The following is an 18,212-nucleotide window of genomic DNA, read 5'->3' as shown; positions in this document are numbered from 1 at the left end:
TTCTCAGTGGTATAATCTGTTGTGTAGTTTATACCTCTGTAGCATGACCTGTACCTCCTGTAATAAGCAAATGGAAAACAAGACTCAGGGTTTTTATGCCTCTACTGGTAATAGCTATAAAGAGCATTGTTCATTCCTCTTCTCCTCGGCATTCACTGAGTGGCCCCAACCTGTCCTGTTTTCTCTAGGTTTATTTTATTGCTGACTGTATTCAGAGGTTTTCTTTTCCTTTTACTCACCTTCCTAGGGGTGTGTGACCAGAATCATGTCAATGACTTCACGTTACGTGATGGCTCTGTCACTTCTGACAGCAACGTATTTATCCAAGACTGGACAGTGGAAGAACCAGGAAAGATCTGTGAAATCCAGAGAGAAGACAGATGCTCTGAGCATGCAGTGAGCCACTGCGACCTTCTGCTCTCCGATCGGTTTGCGGAGTGCCATAGGTTAATCTCCCCCAACATGTTCTATGAGGCCTGTGTAGAGACCAGCTGCTACGAGGATGAAGCCTGCGAAATGATAACTTCTTATGTTCACTTCTGCATGGAAAATGGGGTCTGCATAAACTGGAGAACACCTGACATTTGTCGTAAGAAGTTTATTCTACCTTAAAACTGATCTAGAAACTGTCTTATTTGATGGTGGTGGTGACAGTGACCATCTTGCTGTGTAATGGGCAGAAGTTCCAGATCAAGTTTCCCATACAAGTAATATTGCTGATCTGATAACTGGTTTGTCATTTACTAGGTTGCATGTTACGGAAAAAAAGTATTTCTTTGGAAACTGCTAACTAGGAAAATGCAAGGTAGTTATGCAAGGCTAAAGGGATAACCTATGAAATAAAAATACTGTGAAAGCTGTGCATAGGTAAACATTTCCATGTGACAGTATGTGACTGCAGCCAAGCAAGGGGCCACATTTGGACTGAGAATCTGCTCTGAATCTGCCAGAGAGTTTTAGTTGTAGATATCATTGCTTTGATACGGACACTGGAGGATCTGTACAAGGTAAATGGGGAAACTCATAATTTGGACTAGTGGAACTGCTTCCCAGCCTGTCAGTGTCATAGCTGCAGATAGTGGCAGAAAATGCAGAAAAAGACTTTTCTCTGTAATAGTTTCACAAATTCTTCACATTATAACTAAAGACTAAACCTTTAGACTGTAATGGAAGAGCCAGTGTAACTTTAAGTTTTACTGCAATGAAAAGGGAACCAGCCATTCTCTTTGGTGTTTTTTCTTGCCAGCACATGCCAACTACACTGATCAAACCAGCTGTAATTTGCTTTGCAAATCCGGTTCTCCTTCTGGCTGTGTTTTGCTTGTGTTTTGGAGGTGAAGAGTTTGTGCTGTGAGAAAGCAGTATAGCAGGATGCGAGTCTTGCAAATTGCCCCAAGCCCAATAGAAGCAGGACAAGCATGCTACTGCTAAATTCAGATGGCTGTCACTATGTATACCTACCTCCTTAAATTCTTATAGACATAAGAAGCTCTACCCTATCTTCCTTTTTTTTTCCTTTTTTTTTCACCTCTTTTTTTCTTCCTCCTGACAATCCCAATATGAGTCAGACCTCAAGATGTGCCAAAAATGTAAAATATAGTTAAGTAAATATAAGTAATTCTTGAAGTGGCTTGTTTCATATTTTCTCCTGTTAGCCTGTCTGCAGTGATGGATACAGACATTCAGATATTCATTCAATGTTTCTGGCTTAGTCAAGTATCTAAGGTATTTGTGTGTGTGTATGTATGTAGGTATTTTCTTTCCGAACTAGTGCCTCATATAGTTTCTTGAGATCCCAGGGTTTTTTTCATGTCTCTTGTATGTCCAGTTTAATCAGTTCTTGTTACCTTGCTTTCTTTTTCCTCTTGTTGCTCAGGTGGTTGAAAACTAGCCTTCTAAAGGCATGATAGTATAAAAGCTCAGTACATCTTTTGGGTTTGTTCATGTTTTAAACTCAGAGGGGATGATGGGATAGGAAGTTAAGAGTGTCAATGTGAATTTGGCCTGAGATTCCAGTTACTGTCTTATATATCTGGTTAGACAAGTTATTGAAGAGCATGTTACTTTTACAGACTTAATCTTGAACAACACAGTCTTAGTGCTGTTTTAGTCTGGATTTTTTTAAAGTGCTTTAGTTAGACTTTGCAAATTGCAATGTCCAAGGCTGAATGACACCTTAATAACTATCTGCAGTTTTCAAATTCCCATCTTGTTACACAGCATGTACAAGGACAAAGAGTTGCCCATTTTCACATGAGTTTCATAAAACATTAATAGCCTAACAATAGCATCATATTCTTTCTTCAAGTAGGTGTATGTGTGCAAATACCAAAATGAAATTACCAATTACAGGGCATTATACAGGTTACATTAATGACTAAATAGACAAAGTAGCTTAATCACTGTACCACTACATATTTAATAGCAATGTCACCATTCTTGAATACCTTGCATCACTCACCCCACTCTAGTGAATCTCTGGCATTTTTGTGGAGTTTGATGTGGGGTTTTCACGCGCCTCACTGGGACATTTCAAACAGTAGAAGTCCTTTGTGACTGCTCTGCCTGGATGGGTGAATATCCACTGTAATGCCTGACAAAGACAGGGCCTGTGGTCTATTCTGTGCTCATTCACATCCACTGCCTGAGTTTTCCTTCCGCTTTTTGGAATGGGGGATGTGTTGAGTGGAATCTTGTAGACTCCAGCTTTGTGTCAATAGATGGAAGAAAACTTTACTTCAAGATGGGAATGCATCATGAGTAAGATTATTTGTTTCAGTTGCCTTCTTCTTCTCCCCCCTGACCCCACACTTAGTAGACTTAAGTCACAGCAGCCTGTAGCTTCCACTGGTAGCCATGTAACTCTGAGGCATAGAATATGCACCTCTTGAGCAGGCTCACCCTTACAGTGAATGCCTGCTGAATAGGGTTTCCGCTTCAATGACAGCATGGTTTTTATCTTAATGTGAAGATCATAGGGATTTCTAACACATTACTGTGCTACGAGTATTGACACATATTCTGATTCAGCTTTGTGTGAAGGGAAGCTTTATTCACTGGGAAATAGGATTGTTTATATAATGACTCATGAATGGACTCAGATATATTCATCCTGCAGTTACAAAAGAAATGGTAGCTCACATAGAGGTGACAAAGTCAGCTTTGAACTTTGTAGCTCAACTAACAGTATCAGTCAGCAAATTTTGCTCAGAAGGTAAATGACAGCAGCAGCAGCAGTGGCTGTTGTTAATCTTCATATGCTGATGTTTCCATGAGAGCTTCTCAGCAGCTCTTTAACCTCATGTAAATGCAATGTGGACATGCCCTCTAGGTACTTACCAATACTAGCTTCCAGATGAATTAAATTTAGATTGGTAATTGATACTTGTTTGGTGTATCAAACAAACTGCTAGTTGGTACTGTTCAATAAAGCTGTGGTTCTTAGAGATGGATGCTGGTGGCATTCAGCAGCTCCAGGGATTCCCGGAAAAACATTTTGATTGAAAACAACATTTTCCATGAGTCATTCTGGTCCTTGGTGGGTTTTTTGTCTTTCATTGGGTTTTTTTGCAGTCCCAGGTTAGAAAGCAAACACATAAAAAGCTGTACCTGCTTAGCTAAGGGGCAGTGACATCTGGCAGAGAAGCAAGAATGAGGGTCAGAATGAGAAAGGAGCAGCAATGGGATACAAGGAACCTTTAAGCCAATTCTGCTAATGAAGGATTTGTGTAGTGGAGCTACACTGAGATTATCTCCTGCTGTTCATTTGCTGTGTAAGCAAGGCATGCTGGTGAGGACCATAACAGCTGAAGGATTTAAACCAGGACTTGGAAATCGGCAGTATGGGGGTAGCTTTACAACTGACTTCAGCTGATCTGGGGCAATTTTTCTCTTCCTCTTCCACCTCCAGCCATGCATTCCCACTTGTTTTGCTGTGCTGGCACTAGTCCTCACATGCTGCTTGGCAAGCTGTGAAAAGTAGCTATAAAAGGGAAAAAAGTGACAGCAGGAAAGAGCAACTGAGGTGAGAAGATTAAGGAAGAGAGGGGACTACCCTGTTTGATGGCAACACTTATAGAATTTGGTTTAATGTGGCCTTGCCACCATTCCCAAGAACATTGGAAAGACCTTTCTAAATGTATTCATTTGAGTAAAGAAGACTTAAATCTCCTTAAAGGGAGATTTAAGAAAACTGTGCCTGAGCAATGTGGAAAGGTTGGCTGGCAGCTGATGAGCTATTGGCCCTGGTGCATTATTCACTCCAGCTTCAGCAGCAGTAGGGTTTTAGCTGTCCTTTATGCTGTACATGACAGTACAGTGAGGTAAAAGGCAAGCCAGCAGTATGTGACCTCAGGAGACAGGTAAGCTAGCTGCTAAATTTGTGCTAAATTATCCTACTGAGAAGGAGTGGCATTGCTGCCTGAAAGGGCATGTGCTAAATATCCATTTAGTACTTCAACCAAAGATGCTCTGTCTTGTCTTATCTGCTTGAGCCTTATTTTACCCTTTTCATGACCTGCAGTGTTTGCCTTTTCATTCAGAAACAACAGACATTTGAGGTGAGCACTGGAGTAGCCAGCCAGGAGAGTGGTTTGCTAAAATACTTGTTTCTGAGGCTGACTCTTGGGGGTCCTTCATGCCTCACCACATTCCATACCTCTGGCAGAAATTTTCAGACAAAAAGCAGTGTTACCTGTAAGTCATGTAATACCAGGCCAAATCTCTGGACCAAAAGGGCAGTAATGTGTCTGAGGTGGCTTTCTGTAGTCACCTGGTTGTCATAGTGCCAGGAGGATGAAGGGATGGTTAGGATGCTTTTCTGGGCATTGATGGAGTGTTTCTGGAATCCATGGATTGCTCTTCATAGCATTTTGGTTCCTCATTGCATTTTTTACACACCCGGTTCCTTAATGTCAGCCTAAGGGGAGGAAGAAGAAGGAGATATGTTATATGAAGTACACTTGAGGCTTTAGCATTGGTAATCATTCTGCTTTAGAACTCCCCAGGTTTTATGCTGATGGATATCAGCATTAAACTGTAAAATAAATTAATTCTGTGTAGAGAAGACTTACCAGATTTGCTTTAGGCTAGTGGTAGGTGATTTATCCTATTTTATTCTGATAGATCTTTTTGTGTTTTCAGAATCCAACCAAAGCATTTCAGGGTGGGATTGGACTTTCCATCAAGTTCCTGTGGCTTTCAAGTTGCTTTGCCTTGCTGAACTATGATGGTTATTCACACATACAACCACAGACTCCAGCACACTGGAAATAATTGGACTTAGTGTGGTTTGAAACAGAAAAGGGTTAATGTTAAAGACATTTCTGTTTCCTGTGGTTGCTAAGAAGGTGTGAGTAGACAGTTCAGCTGATGAATCTTGTTTGGTTGGGAGCTCAGGTCTTCTTTCATTAATTTTCTTTCAGTGTTTTCTGTCAAGGGACTGGAAAAAAAAAGGTCTATAAACCTCACAACAGTCACAAACTGGAAATAAAAAACACTTTTTCTAATTGAAGCTGTAGAAAAAAATAAAGTAGACCTAAGGGAGTATGCTTTGTGGAAGCTGTGTCCATAGGTTTCTTGAATAGCTGTAGCCCTGGTTTTGTGTTTGCTTTTAGTAAAAATATGTTCAGTGTTGTGAACCCTTCAGTAAAATGTTGTGTGTTGGCTTAGGGGAGAATACAACTTTCCTTGATTCAGTTAATTCTGTTAATAAGGCAATTCAGTTAGTAAGATGCAGAAATCCATCAGGTTCAGTTTTAATGTACCAAAGTTTTCTGTTCTGTTAGCTTTCTTCAATTGCTTGGGAACACTGCTCCTACCAAGTTGCCAAAACCCCCGTTTATTCAACCTTTTATTCTGTCCTGGCTATCTCCTAACTACAGACAGTTACCAACACTTCTCTAATACATGTAGAGGTGGTTTTAAATTCTTATGTCTCTTGCCCAGTGTTGAAAAAGCTAAGCAAGATGTTCAGCTCATGTAAGCCATTTTATCATTGTTAGGGTAGGTCATACTCTGCTGATTCCTGTGGTCTGAAAATGTGGCTTCAATCACTTCCCACTGCGGATTTTGTTAGTTTTAAGAACATACTTTCAGATATGTTAGTGGCTGCAAAGACAGAACGTATTTGTCTGATAATGGCTTTTAAAAAGCTGACCAGAATTCTAAAGAAAGTGCGAGTGGAAACATTTATCTGCATTTCAGATCTCTCTATCTGAAGAGTTTTTTTCTGTCTTCCTCAGCAATGAAATGTCCCACATATTTGACATATGATCACTGCCACAACGCCTGCATAAAGCACTGTGAGAATAGTACCAATCTCAGTGTCTGCAAGGATTATCCCACAGAAGGCTGCTTCTGTCCAGACGGACAGGTGATTTTTAATGACAGCTGTGTTAATGAAGAGGTCTGCACACAATGCGTCAGTGAAGATGGCATTCACCATCAGGTAACTATATACTTAGCAGCTTACCTTTGTGAGTGGTTGAGGTTCGTACTTTTGGAAAAGGATCTGTCTTATAACTCAACTATTTTTCCCTTTGGATACTTAACTTTCTTGCTAGTTCCTCATAACCGGCCGGCTGTCAGCCCCATGTAGCTCCCCTAGTGTGAAATTGGCTGGGACAGATATAAAATTCACAGCTGGGAGTGCACAGACCCGGAAATGCATGACAAATTTGTGTGAAGGGAGGTCTAGAAGGAAGAGAGGAGGGATGGCATAAGTCAACATTTACCAAGATAAACACCTCCGTTCAGTAGGCTTTTACCAGCAATGACAATTTAATCATAAATCTGGAACCCTTACTTAGAATGTATTGTCTTTGCAAAGCTTGCTGAAATATTTCCAATGGTTGGTGGGGAGCAGTGAGACCAAGGTGACCTTATATCAAATTTATTAGTCTACATCCTTTTTTTTTTTAAATGAGAATTATTCCTTTAATGAAATTAATTATTATAGCTTTACTGAAAATCCACTTTCCTCAGCTAAATCAGACCTTTCCCTGGCAGAATGGGATTGGGAAGAGCTACAGGTGCTGGGAACCAGACTGCAGTGAAAGTATCAGTTGATTTCCCTTTTAGCATCGCACAGCGGGTGTGCAAGCTTCATCCCGTGACTCCTGTTCCAAGTAATAGGGGTTGTTCCTCTTCACCCCCAGCTACTCAACTCTGGGAGTTTTCACATAAGTCAGCCAGTCCTCCTAAATCCGCAGGTCCTGTTATGGGATTTTAAGAAGGGACTTTAATTTCAATATTTTATGGGCTTCAGATTCTTAACAAGATTTTTGGATGGTCTTATCAAACTCACCAAACCTTCTGTTAAAGACATAATTGTTTTTGCAACAGAGATCTTCTGTAAATAACAGAAGTCTCTGTGAATAAAATAAAAAGATGGATTTAAAAAAGTATAAATGAATGTATGAACTCTGAACAACTTCATTTTACACAGACATATTTAGACTCACATTTCATTCAGCAAGAAATGTGTTATAAACATTTACAGTTAAACTGAAAGGAAGCAAAGGCTATTTGTGGCTGAAACATCTCTTTTCAGTACTATTTACGTTGATTAATGTAATGACTAAGGTATCAAACCTAACAGAGCCAAAGACCTTTCTTTAGGTGGTAGGGTGCCAGCAAACGATGCACTTGACTTAGTGAAGCAGGTGTACTAGATAACCTTTGAAAGTCGCTTCCAAGCCAATCCATTCTATGATTCTGTGAAGTGTTGCAGGCACTGCTTTACTGATGGAAGAGTCTCACTGATGGCAGGGCTGCACTGGGGGTCGCATGTGTGTTGGTGCCACCTGCCCTCACACAGCACAGCCCTATGGGGGTACAGCGGTCTCGCTTTGCTATGGCTTGTGCCTTTCTGCTGCATGCAGGTATCATCAAAAGCACTGAAAAAGCATCCACCAAATACAATTTTGAGGTTTCATACTGCTGTACCAAAACACAGGAGCCTAACAGCATTCAGCCCCCTCCTGAGTCACAGGTATCCTATTGATTTTGGCAGTGAGAGGAAAGACACAGGGAAAGTGTGTTCTTTTGTTCCACAACTGCATTATCACAGTGATGTTTTTAAAAACAAAAGGTTAGAGTTTTCTGAAGGATTGAGCACATGTAGCTTGTCTTAGTTTTTATGTTAAGGTTGCAGTATCTCTGTATATATGGTCATGATTTTTAATTTGTATTCTGTTTCGGATCTTTTTTAAATACTGTATCATTGGATTTGTGTAATGATTATAGAGTTGGTAAAATGGAAGAATTGAAAAAAAACCCCTCAGTAATTTTTGTAATAAAAGGAATAGGAAAAAAAGCCATTATTATTTCTCTTGAAGGAAAAAATAGCTTGTAATGTATGTAATCACTGCCTTAAACACAGATCAATTGTGTGCAACTCTCGGTGACCCTGACAACTCTAGTTATTGTATTATGATTCTGTATGAAATCATTACTGCAAATGCAGCTTAAAGCCTAGGATCTGAGTGCCTTAAATCCATGAATCCTCATGCAATGCAGTGCATTTTCATTTAAATAATTGTTTCAAGCTCTCATGAAGAAAATCTCAGTGTACATCTTGGGAATGACATCCGCAGTGATATCTACTTGTTTCTGCAGAGGTTCTGAAATTCATGAGTTGTCACATGCCCCTTAATGGGGTTTTAACTCTGAAAACCTCTTGTCTGTACCCCAGTGGTAAGGCTTAGATGCAGCTGCTGTGTTGATGGGGAGGTGGAGGGCAGGGGAGGATTGGATCACACAGCCGTTTTGCATCTCCACCATTGCCGGATTAGCTATGTAAGCAATACAACAGGCAGTGCAACTGGTGGTGGGTTATGATGTTCTTAACCCCCTTCTTTCCCTCTGGTATTCATTCCTCTGTTCCTTTCTACCTCCACCACCCTCCCCCCCAGACCATGCTTGGGCTTATAGGATTCTCAGTACCAATGCTCATATACAGTTCAACTAGCACTATGCTCTCTCTCGTCATTTCTTCTGGTGTTAGAAAGAGGCTCCTACCTATGCCGAAGAAACCTGTGTGAAAACCAAGGCTGATGAAAATGTTAGAGTGAATGTTGTGATTCTTTTTCTCTGTGTTTTGAAATGCCCACACACTTTGCACCACCACCTGCAAATGTAGGCATTCTCTATCAGCTGCCTTCTTAGGACTTTTTAACCCTGAGGCCATTGAATACTCTGGCAGAGGGCTCCGAGTTGTTTTTCCTAGCCCTGAGATGATGTTCTTTACTAGCAGTACATCGATGCAAGCCTTCTTTGACTAAAATAGATTTCCTAAAGATTAACCAACCGTATGTGGTTTGGTTTCTAAGCTTTGTTAAATCTCCAGTTGGATTGTTCTAGCATGCCTGGTGTCTTATCCTTGCATGCTGTTAGACTTTGAAAGTAAACTCTTTTCAGACTCCTGTGATGGCAGTATGCTTAGATGTTTCATTCCTTTCTTTCTATTAATGAAGATCTCAGCAAAATGTTGTTTTTAAACTGCTCTCCAAAGTTTTCTGGATGACACCTTTTTACCTTTGTCTTTGTCTTAACCTGTTCTGTATGTTCTCACCCAGAACCTGGACTGACTGTGGAAATTAATGCTTTTGTCCCATTGTGGACCTTTTTACTCTTACCTCCCTATACATGTTGGTGTTAAATGTGGATAGGTCTTTATAGGTAATTACATCTGTAAAGTTAATGATTTCCTCCTCTGTCATGAGAAGGAGTAGTGGTTAAATAATTATACACCTTATTGGCAGTGTCTGTATGTACCTATTAGCTCCAGGTAGCCACCACAGTGATAGTTTCAGATTTGGGGTCGTTTTAGTGCTTTTCCAGTACTCAGTCCACTGGCAAATCAAGTGATGACACTCCACATATTCTTAGTTTAAAATATGCACTATTTGTTTCTCTGTGTTTAAGTACTACTAATTTGGGAAAGCGTCACTTCTATTTCCCAAAATATTGTTGTTTTCCATAATACCACTGAACATCCAATCATGGTATGTAGTTGTATGAGTCTGCTGTTACTTGCAATAGCCTGCAACTGCGTTTATAGCATCTGGGCATTTTTCATGCTTAAAACAATAGTAATTCCTCATCCCATCCATGCATTCTTGACATCTTTTGCTAAGCTGGTACACTACAGTCATTTCAGAATTATGTGTCTCCTTAGTTTCTTACTGTTAACAGAGCAACCAAGCAATGCTTTATAGAGTCATCTGGTGTTCAACCTCACCCACTCCCATGGCTAACATACCAGTGAATAGAATATTTGATTTCTTTCTAACAATCTGTTTGGGTTTGTGTTTGTTTTTGTTTGTTTGTTTGTTTGTTTGTTCTTCAGCTTATGGAAACATGGATTCCTGCTAATGAACCCTGCAAGATCTGCACATGTCTCAAGAACAAGAAAATAAACTGCACGATCCTACCTTGTCCTACTGCCAAACGTAAATTCATTTATCTCTGACTGGACTTGAATTGATATTTCTGTTACCTAGTTTTCTAGTTCTTATCCAAATTTATTTTATGGATGTTTTCTTCTTATTCCAGCTGTTCAGTGTGGTCCCTGTGAAATCCCACGTCTGCGCAGGGACTCCAGCCAGTGCTGCCCTGAGTATGAGTGTGGTAAGTTTTCATAAACTGTTGGAATCTTCTTGGCTCATATTTTTGCCAGGTACTTCAGAGGTATACAATCCCTTTTCTTGTTTAATGCAATGCTTCATTTTTGAAACCACCGAATGACTGGACAATCATCTGCATGGAAAAACAAACAACTCCTGGGGATATGAGTCCTTATCTCATGTGACTTTGTCCTTTCTGTAAGAGATGAGGAAGGGACTGGAGCAATTTGTTTTTCTCTAAATGATATTAGCATGGTCTTTTTTCAAGTATCTATTTTTGAATGTTCTATATTTGCACATTAAATATAACATTAGAACCTTAATCCTCATAACCCAACCTTGAACTGTTCCTAAGCAATTTTGAAAACAAACTCTGATCTGCTGAACTCTTACTTTATATTTTAGGATAGCAATTGAGGGTAGGGAAAAAAAAATTAATGGGGATGTCTTTCCTTGAGGGCTAACTGGTGAAGCATGGTCCTAAACACTCTCTCACTTTCTCTTCTTAGTTTGTGATCTGGTTTCCTGTGATTTGCCTCCTGCCCCTGTCTGTGAGTTTGGCCTGCAGCTTGCTCTGACCAACCCTGGAGAATGCAGACCAAATTATACTTGTGGTAAGATATTTATATTTTTTAGCAGGGAGTGACACTGGAACGTTGCATTTGAGCAACACTGACAATTTCCATTAGGCATTGTTTTTTTCCTCTGAAAGGCTCAGTTTTGGAGACAATAGGCAGCAATCATTTCACAGACTCAAAAGAAAGGTATCGTTGGCACTTTTTTAAGGAAAAGTGAAACACTTTGTTCTTGGACTTGTGTGTTCTGACCCTTATGCTTATTTTATAAGTCTTTTTGATTGTATATGACTCAAGAAGTTTTTGGCAGGGTAGGAGCCTTTCCTTGAACCTGCAGCACAATCTTTGACCTGGGTCTTTTATATTTGCGTTACCACTTAGCCTTTAAGTAGATTTATAACAGCTTGCAGTAGCAACTAGTGCCTTGCTGCCAGAGAACTGTCTCATTCACTCACAGCACTTTGAAATGCCGTATGCTTGATATGGTACCTATGTGTTTTCTCCTAGCATGTAACAGAGAAACATGCAACTCAGTTCAAAGACCTTCCTGCCCACCACATCGACAGCTGACTGTTAAGAAGACTGAATGCTGTGATAAATATGAGTGTACCTGCAGCTGTATGAACTCAACAGTGAGCTGCCCTCTGGGATATCTGTCAAGATCTCTTACCAATGACTGCGGCTGCATATCTACCACCTGTGTTCCAGGCAGGGTAAGGGGAATGAGGTGTCATTTCCACAGATTAGAGTATCTTTTCTACATGGAGTGACAGCAGCAAAATAAGTGGGTAGCTAGGTATTAACAACCCCAATGAAACTACTGGATAATGATGCCAGGGTATTTTTAATTTACCTGTGTCTGAGGGAAATACACTTTGCATTACAGTGGTGCTTGTTTTATTATAATTATTTATTCTGACATAACCAACCCATTCATTTGTTGTGACTTGAAGATAAATAAGTTTTTATATTTATACATATATATATATACACACACACATATATACCAAAACCATTTGAAACTTCAAGATCTTTGAAACATTAGGAATTTCAGAGGTAACTTTTCAATTTTTAATTTCTTTCTGGCTAACAAAGGTACGCGCTTTTTGATCAGTACAGTTACTATACATTCTTTCAGTCCTATACTAACTACACTGAAATATTTGGGACACCTTAGACCTAAACTCCTTGTGCTCATTGATTACCTTTGCCTCTTCCTAAGGAAGCATTGTATCTTATATGAACTATATTGCCACTTGAAAATTTTTGCCAAATTAATATCTGATTTTGTTAAAGCTTCACCAGGATATATTTTTACTTATTCTGACAACCTTTTATTGAGTTGTTATATTAAACTTAAAGATAAGGTTGCTTAGAGAAGAGGATGCAGGGCAATGTAACCTTTTCATTGAAGCAACCTTCCCTAAAAGCCTAACACAGGGTTATGCTGTCTTTCAGCTCAGGAGATCAAGCCTTTATTTTCTGTTGCTAAGTAGTTCATGGCCTTGCAGAAGTCATTTTATGTCTCTGTGACTTGCTCTATCTATAAAAATAAATGTTCATCTCTAACAGCATGCTGTAAAAATTACTAATAGGAAATGCAATATAAGACAAGGCACTACTTTTGTGGTAGCTGCATTGGTCTGAGGACACAAGAGAATGAAAGCTAGTAGCTCAGAGTAGGATCTTTTCAGATCAGCTGATTTAGCTGCAAAAAGTTTGAAGTGCATGGCTCCTTCTACAAGCCTCACTGTTTATTATCTCTAAATATTGGGTCCTATTATACTTCTAGGGAAACTGAGTTATGCCCTGACTCAGAAACTGACTGCAGATAAAAATCCACAATTCTTTATAAAACAGCAGCATTGGTTACACTTAGTTTACTTTCCCCAGCACAGGGGGCACAATTTTAAGACCTGTGCATTTCTACTGGGTTCAAAATACTCCATAAAATTTATAGAGGGATTCACATCTTAAAAAGCAGACTTTTGGAGCCAACAGTATGCCCTTACAAGCAGCAGTGTGCTTTTTCATGTGATAATTGTTGCATTCAATAGGTGTGTGTGCACAACAACATAGTCTACCCCGTTGGGACAACCTGGGAAGATGGTTGCAGAGAATGCTTTTGCACTAGTATGAGGGATGATGTTACGGGACTTCAGATGATGGAGTGTCATGACAAAGCATGTAACACATTCTGCTCTCGGGTGAGTAACATTTAAATCAGTACATTAGCCAGCAGAACCCTAGTGGGGATCTGAAATGATTACTTTTAAACCTGTGTGTTTTGAGAAACCAGAGGAAAATAGAAAATAAGTGTTGTAGCAACAAATTATCTTGGGAACAAAGTCTAAGAAGGCCTAATCATTACTGGCTTAATTTTAGGTTTATTGTTTTAGGATCATATCTTTCTGCCAAAGAAACTGGGGACAAGTTTAGTTTATATTTCAATAAAAGGAGAACTGCATCCTGAAGTGTCTATCATTTACACCACTTGCACAATAAGCACTCATAATGTCTGAAGTTCAATTTCAAACAACTGTTCTAGCTGAAGTTCACTTTCTGAAGAGAATATTTCAGATCTGTCTGTTGCTCAGCTCTGCCTATTATAGCAGTAATAAGACCACATGCTGTGGCCTTTATTATGCTCAGACATCTGCTACATGCTATAAAATTATGTGGTCTACTTTTGGAAGCCCACAAAGGAAGTATGAGCTGCTTTGTTATATCAGCATAGCTGGTCAAGCAGGAGGAGACAGATACTTGGTAAAAAAGTTAATAGAAGAATTTTAAAAGGTCCAAAGGAATTGGTTAAAAGTCAGTAGCACTTCCCAGTGTCATAGATTAGAAGGCTTTGACTATAACAAATTTGTGCAAATAAAAGCTCAAAATTGTTTTTATACTTCCTTTAAACTGTCCATTTTACATCCCTAACATTCCTTACCTTAATATAATGTGGCAATTAAGGAAATAAAAAATCACTGTAAAATTAAATGTTATGCTTTAGAGCTGCATTTTGCTCTGGTATCTAGCACCTTGTACGCCAGATCCTTGAGCATTACCACATCCTTGCTTCATGAGGTTAGCATGGATGAGTCACACTGAAAATAGTTTGTCTACAGAAAAAGCAGATGGCAGAAGAGAGGTTAAGAGAAATCAGCACACAATACCTCTTATTTCTCATTGTCTTTCAATGAATTAACAAGATTAGAGGAGACCTTTAAGATCAAGTCCAACTGTTACTTCTGGAAGAAAGTTTTTCATTAGCAAACTTAAGCTTTTCATTACAAACTTTGTATGTACAGATATGAGAAGTTAGAGGTGTTCTTTCAGCTTTCAGAAAGACATTATTTATAATGTGCCTGGGAGTCAAAGACTGACCTTGGGTGTAGAGCACGTATGTGCAGCAACATTAACTTGGTCACAGGTGAGTTAACATTATTGGAGAAACCCTGCATTGTCTGACTTCTTTTAAATTCTCATTTGAATATTGACTAATACTTATTTTAAAACCGTTAACCATGTATTGAAATTTGACGTGGATGTTTCAGTTAACCAGACCAATATCTGAAAAGCAATTATCTTTTCTGGACTCTATTTAGCTAATTGTGCCTAGATTTTTAAACAATTAATGCAACTATATTTCAATATCATTGAACTTATAACCTCTGTATCAGAACAAGGCTAGGCAGCATATTTATATACATATGTATGTCACTTGAGAAGAACACTATTTTTTAATAATGTTTTCTATTTAAGACATTTCTAATAGTGTCTTAAACACTGCATCATTCCCTAGGACAAGAAAAAAAAAACCCAATCAGTTAAAACTCTCCCTGACAAAGCAAACTAGTGATCTTTTTGCAAGCACAGGGTTTAATGAGAAAGCTTGAGGATGCCCAGCGCAGTGAAAATGATGATGTGGGAACTTTCAGTTGTTGCAAGAGAATCTCTTTGATTCTCATTTTTAGAAGATATTTGTTTCTAATATGCCAATTGTTATGAAATATTAGATCTAAATATCTAGCTGTGTTTCGGCTCATAGCCATAACTTTATCAATAATTTGTTATTCCAAAAAAGTATGATTAAAGCAGAGCTACAGTTTCTTGACAAATCAGCCTGAAGCACTGCAGCATCAAAGAGTTTTTTAAAACAAACACCATGAAAAAATCAAACGCAAATCGTATCTGTAATTTTAGATATGATACATAAAGAAATATTGTAGAAAAAAAGTGAATGTTTCATTTAAATTTAAAAATCTCACATTTCTCTGAGGAGGTTAAAAGAAAATACAGAAATTTTGCTTGCAAACCATATGTGGATTTACTTCATTACACGTCACAGTCTCCTTACTTTTTTTGTTCCCTACTGTTACCAAAGTTTTGAGAAATTGGGCAGATAGTTGCTGCAATCATTGCATGTGCCACAAGGAGGAGTGGTGTCTCCCTCCTGGAGCTTTTTCCGTTGTTATTTCTCTCGAGAGTACATCAGACTACCTCCCTTCAGAGCATCATGATGGTAAAACAGCTAACAACCTTCTAAACATCTTAAAATCACTAGTATACTAGAGAAGGGAGGACTTACTTTGCTTCATTTCTGTCAGTATTCTTGAAGTTAGGTACTTTGTAAGTGATATAAGAATGTGGTTTAAAGTAGTGGATAACTTAAAGTATTAGATGATTATGAGTAGAATGAAGCATAATTTTCTGGGATAAGTGTTTGAGACAAAGCCATTTGGCTGATTGTGTGTAAATTAATTAGGTTAGGTTTTCAAGTGTCTTGATTAATTACATTAAAATAAAGAATATTTGGACCCTATGTGCAAAAGCACAGTGAATGGTGGTTATAATAGATGCTGACTACAAAAGCTATAACTTTAATCTTCAATATTGCAAATGGATATTTTCCTTTGAAATAACATGCAAAGCATGATAGTAAATGGCTTAATGGTGCATGTTAAGGAGATCAAAGAAACTAATGTAAAAGAAATACTAGTCTTTGAATATTAGATGTGCAGGATCACATTCAAAAATGTGAGAGTCTTGTTGAAAGGTAATTTCAAACATCCAGCTTGCATTTTAAAGCATAACTTATTATGGAAAGTAGGAAGTGATAACTTAATGTTCTAGAGACTTTCAAACAGAGAATTAAGTCCTAACCTTGGGTACTTTTTCCCTTTCCACTTCTGCCTTTTTATGTCATTGTTCTTTTCTGTCTTGTGGCAAAAGAGGGTTTTTTTAGATTAGACATCTTCACTGTGAGGGTGGTGAGGCACTGGCACAGATTGCCCAGAGAAGTTGTGGCTGCCCCATCCCTGGGTGTTCAAGGCCAGGTTGGATGGGGCCTTGAAGCAACCTGGGCTAGTGGAAGGTATCCCTGCCTGTGGCAGGGGGGTTGGAACTATGTGATTGTTAAGGTCCCTTCCAACCTAAACCATTCTGTGATTCTACAAAATCCTCGTGCTATTACATATTTGAACAGATCCTAGGAAAAGAAAGATGTTTTGTGTGATTTCAGATTTATTTTTTTTAAATGCTAGGCAGCATCAACATTTTCTATACTCCAAGAAGGGGTGGTCCATACTACACTAGAGATGCTGATATCCTCACAAAGTTCATTCATTCATTGGCATGACCTAAGCAAGGATAGTACCTAGAATTAGTCCATGTAGTTGAAATGAATCTGTCTTATTTAGCAGGAACTAATGAGATAAGAATTTCTACTGTTAATATTGTGTGATTTAATTTATTTTTTTCTGACAGATAATGTCATTTAGCAGGACGCTGAGTAGGTGAACCGCTTGTTTGCTTCGTAATAGCAGTGTATGGCCTTACAGTTCTATTTTCAAACTCCCCTTTCTGTAAAGAGTTGCTAATATTAAACATTTATCCCAGTGTTTTCTTTTGGGATTAATCAACTAATTTGTCTCTTATTCCTGGATCAGTCAGTCGTTTTATTTTCTCCTACAGGGTTACAAGTATGTTGTCCAAGAAGGGGAATGTTGTGGGAGATGCCAGAAGACTGCCTGTGAGGAGCAGATATTCCGGTCTCGGGGTGATGCTGATCCTCGTTTGCATGAGGTGAGGTGGCAGTGACATGGATACTTCCTCTTCTACCAGAAGCGCAAGGGGATTGATTTGTGTTCCACAGAAGGAGGTTGAAGAAGATAAGAGCTATTTTTTTCTATACATCAAGCAGCACTGAAAACCAATCTCTTGTAGGGTGTGTAACTTGTTTGGTTCTAACGAGCAAACCCTCCTCACCCTTTCTGGGCTCTAAGGAAGCAATATATTTGTGTAAAATTAATAATTTTGTAAATGGTAGCTCAAAAGAATGTTAGTAGGATGTTGTGGAGACAGTGTTCTCACAGGAGAATGGATATTTGGTACATGAGCTCTGAAATGAGCATCCTTTCTGCAGCAGGATGTGATGCTTCTCTGGCCAAAGGCTACATGTTTGAATTATCTCATTTACATAATATTCCTCTATGGGTAGCAGGCAGATGGACTAGTGGATTATTTGAGTTTCACAGTCCTATGTAAATGGGATATCCTATTTGGTATGCACGGAAATGTCAGAACTAAATGAGGGTAGAAATATAAATTATTCTCTGGTTGTGAAAGATGTTTGCTGCATGTCAGATCAGCCCACAATGGTCCAGTCACACTTGTTTTCTACTCAAAATAGCTGTTTATTTTCAGCAATATGCCTCTTCCCCTAGGATTCAGAGATCCAATGGGAAGTGAGTACATATGGTGGCCATTTAAAATGTGCTGCAGATACCCTGCTGCCCTGGAAAGCTACCTGGATAATTTTTTTCTGGTTTTGCCTACACTTTTAATTCCTTCAAGTTATTCAGTTTGTTCTATCCCTAACCCAACCACCCTTGTCAAGCTTCTACCTGACCCAGTAACATTGAATTGCTTAATCCTATGCAGAACTTTGAATTCAAGAAAGGCAGGAGCAGTTAGTTAAATATTCTTAAAATAACAGACCTTCTCCCCATCT

General features: G+C 38.9%; 1 protein-coding gene across 1 annotated transcript in view; it reads left to right on the top strand.

Annotated features, from left to right (window-relative positions):
• The window catches only part of VWF (von Willebrand factor), a 131,688-nt gene that overhangs the window by 94,130 nt on the left and 19,346 nt on the right, over window positions 1-18,212 (top strand). Inside the window, exons 37-44 of the mRNA XM_034063101.1 lie at window positions 248-589; window positions 6,243-6,448; window positions 10,352-10,454; window positions 10,558-10,632; window positions 11,138-11,242; window positions 11,711-11,916; window positions 13,261-13,410; window positions 17,174-17,284. Of these exons, the coding sequence (XP_033918992.1) occupies window positions 248-589; window positions 6,243-6,448; window positions 10,352-10,454; window positions 10,558-10,632; window positions 11,138-11,242; window positions 11,711-11,916; window positions 13,261-13,410; window positions 17,174-17,284 (1,298 nt within the window). The remainder of the gene's footprint in view (window positions 1-247; window positions 590-6,242; window positions 6,449-10,351; window positions 10,455-10,557; window positions 10,633-11,137; window positions 11,243-11,710; window positions 11,917-13,260; window positions 13,411-17,173; window positions 17,285-18,212) is intronic.

This window comes from Melopsittacus undulatus, chromosome 5 (assembly GCF_012275295.1).
Source record: "Melopsittacus undulatus isolate bMelUnd1 chromosome 5, bMelUnd1.mat.Z, whole genome shotgun sequence".
Classification (NCBI taxonomy): domain Eukaryota; kingdom Metazoa; phylum Chordata; class Aves; order Psittaciformes; family Psittaculidae; genus Melopsittacus; species Melopsittacus undulatus.
This window is presented reverse-complemented; position numbering and strand designations above follow the sequence as displayed.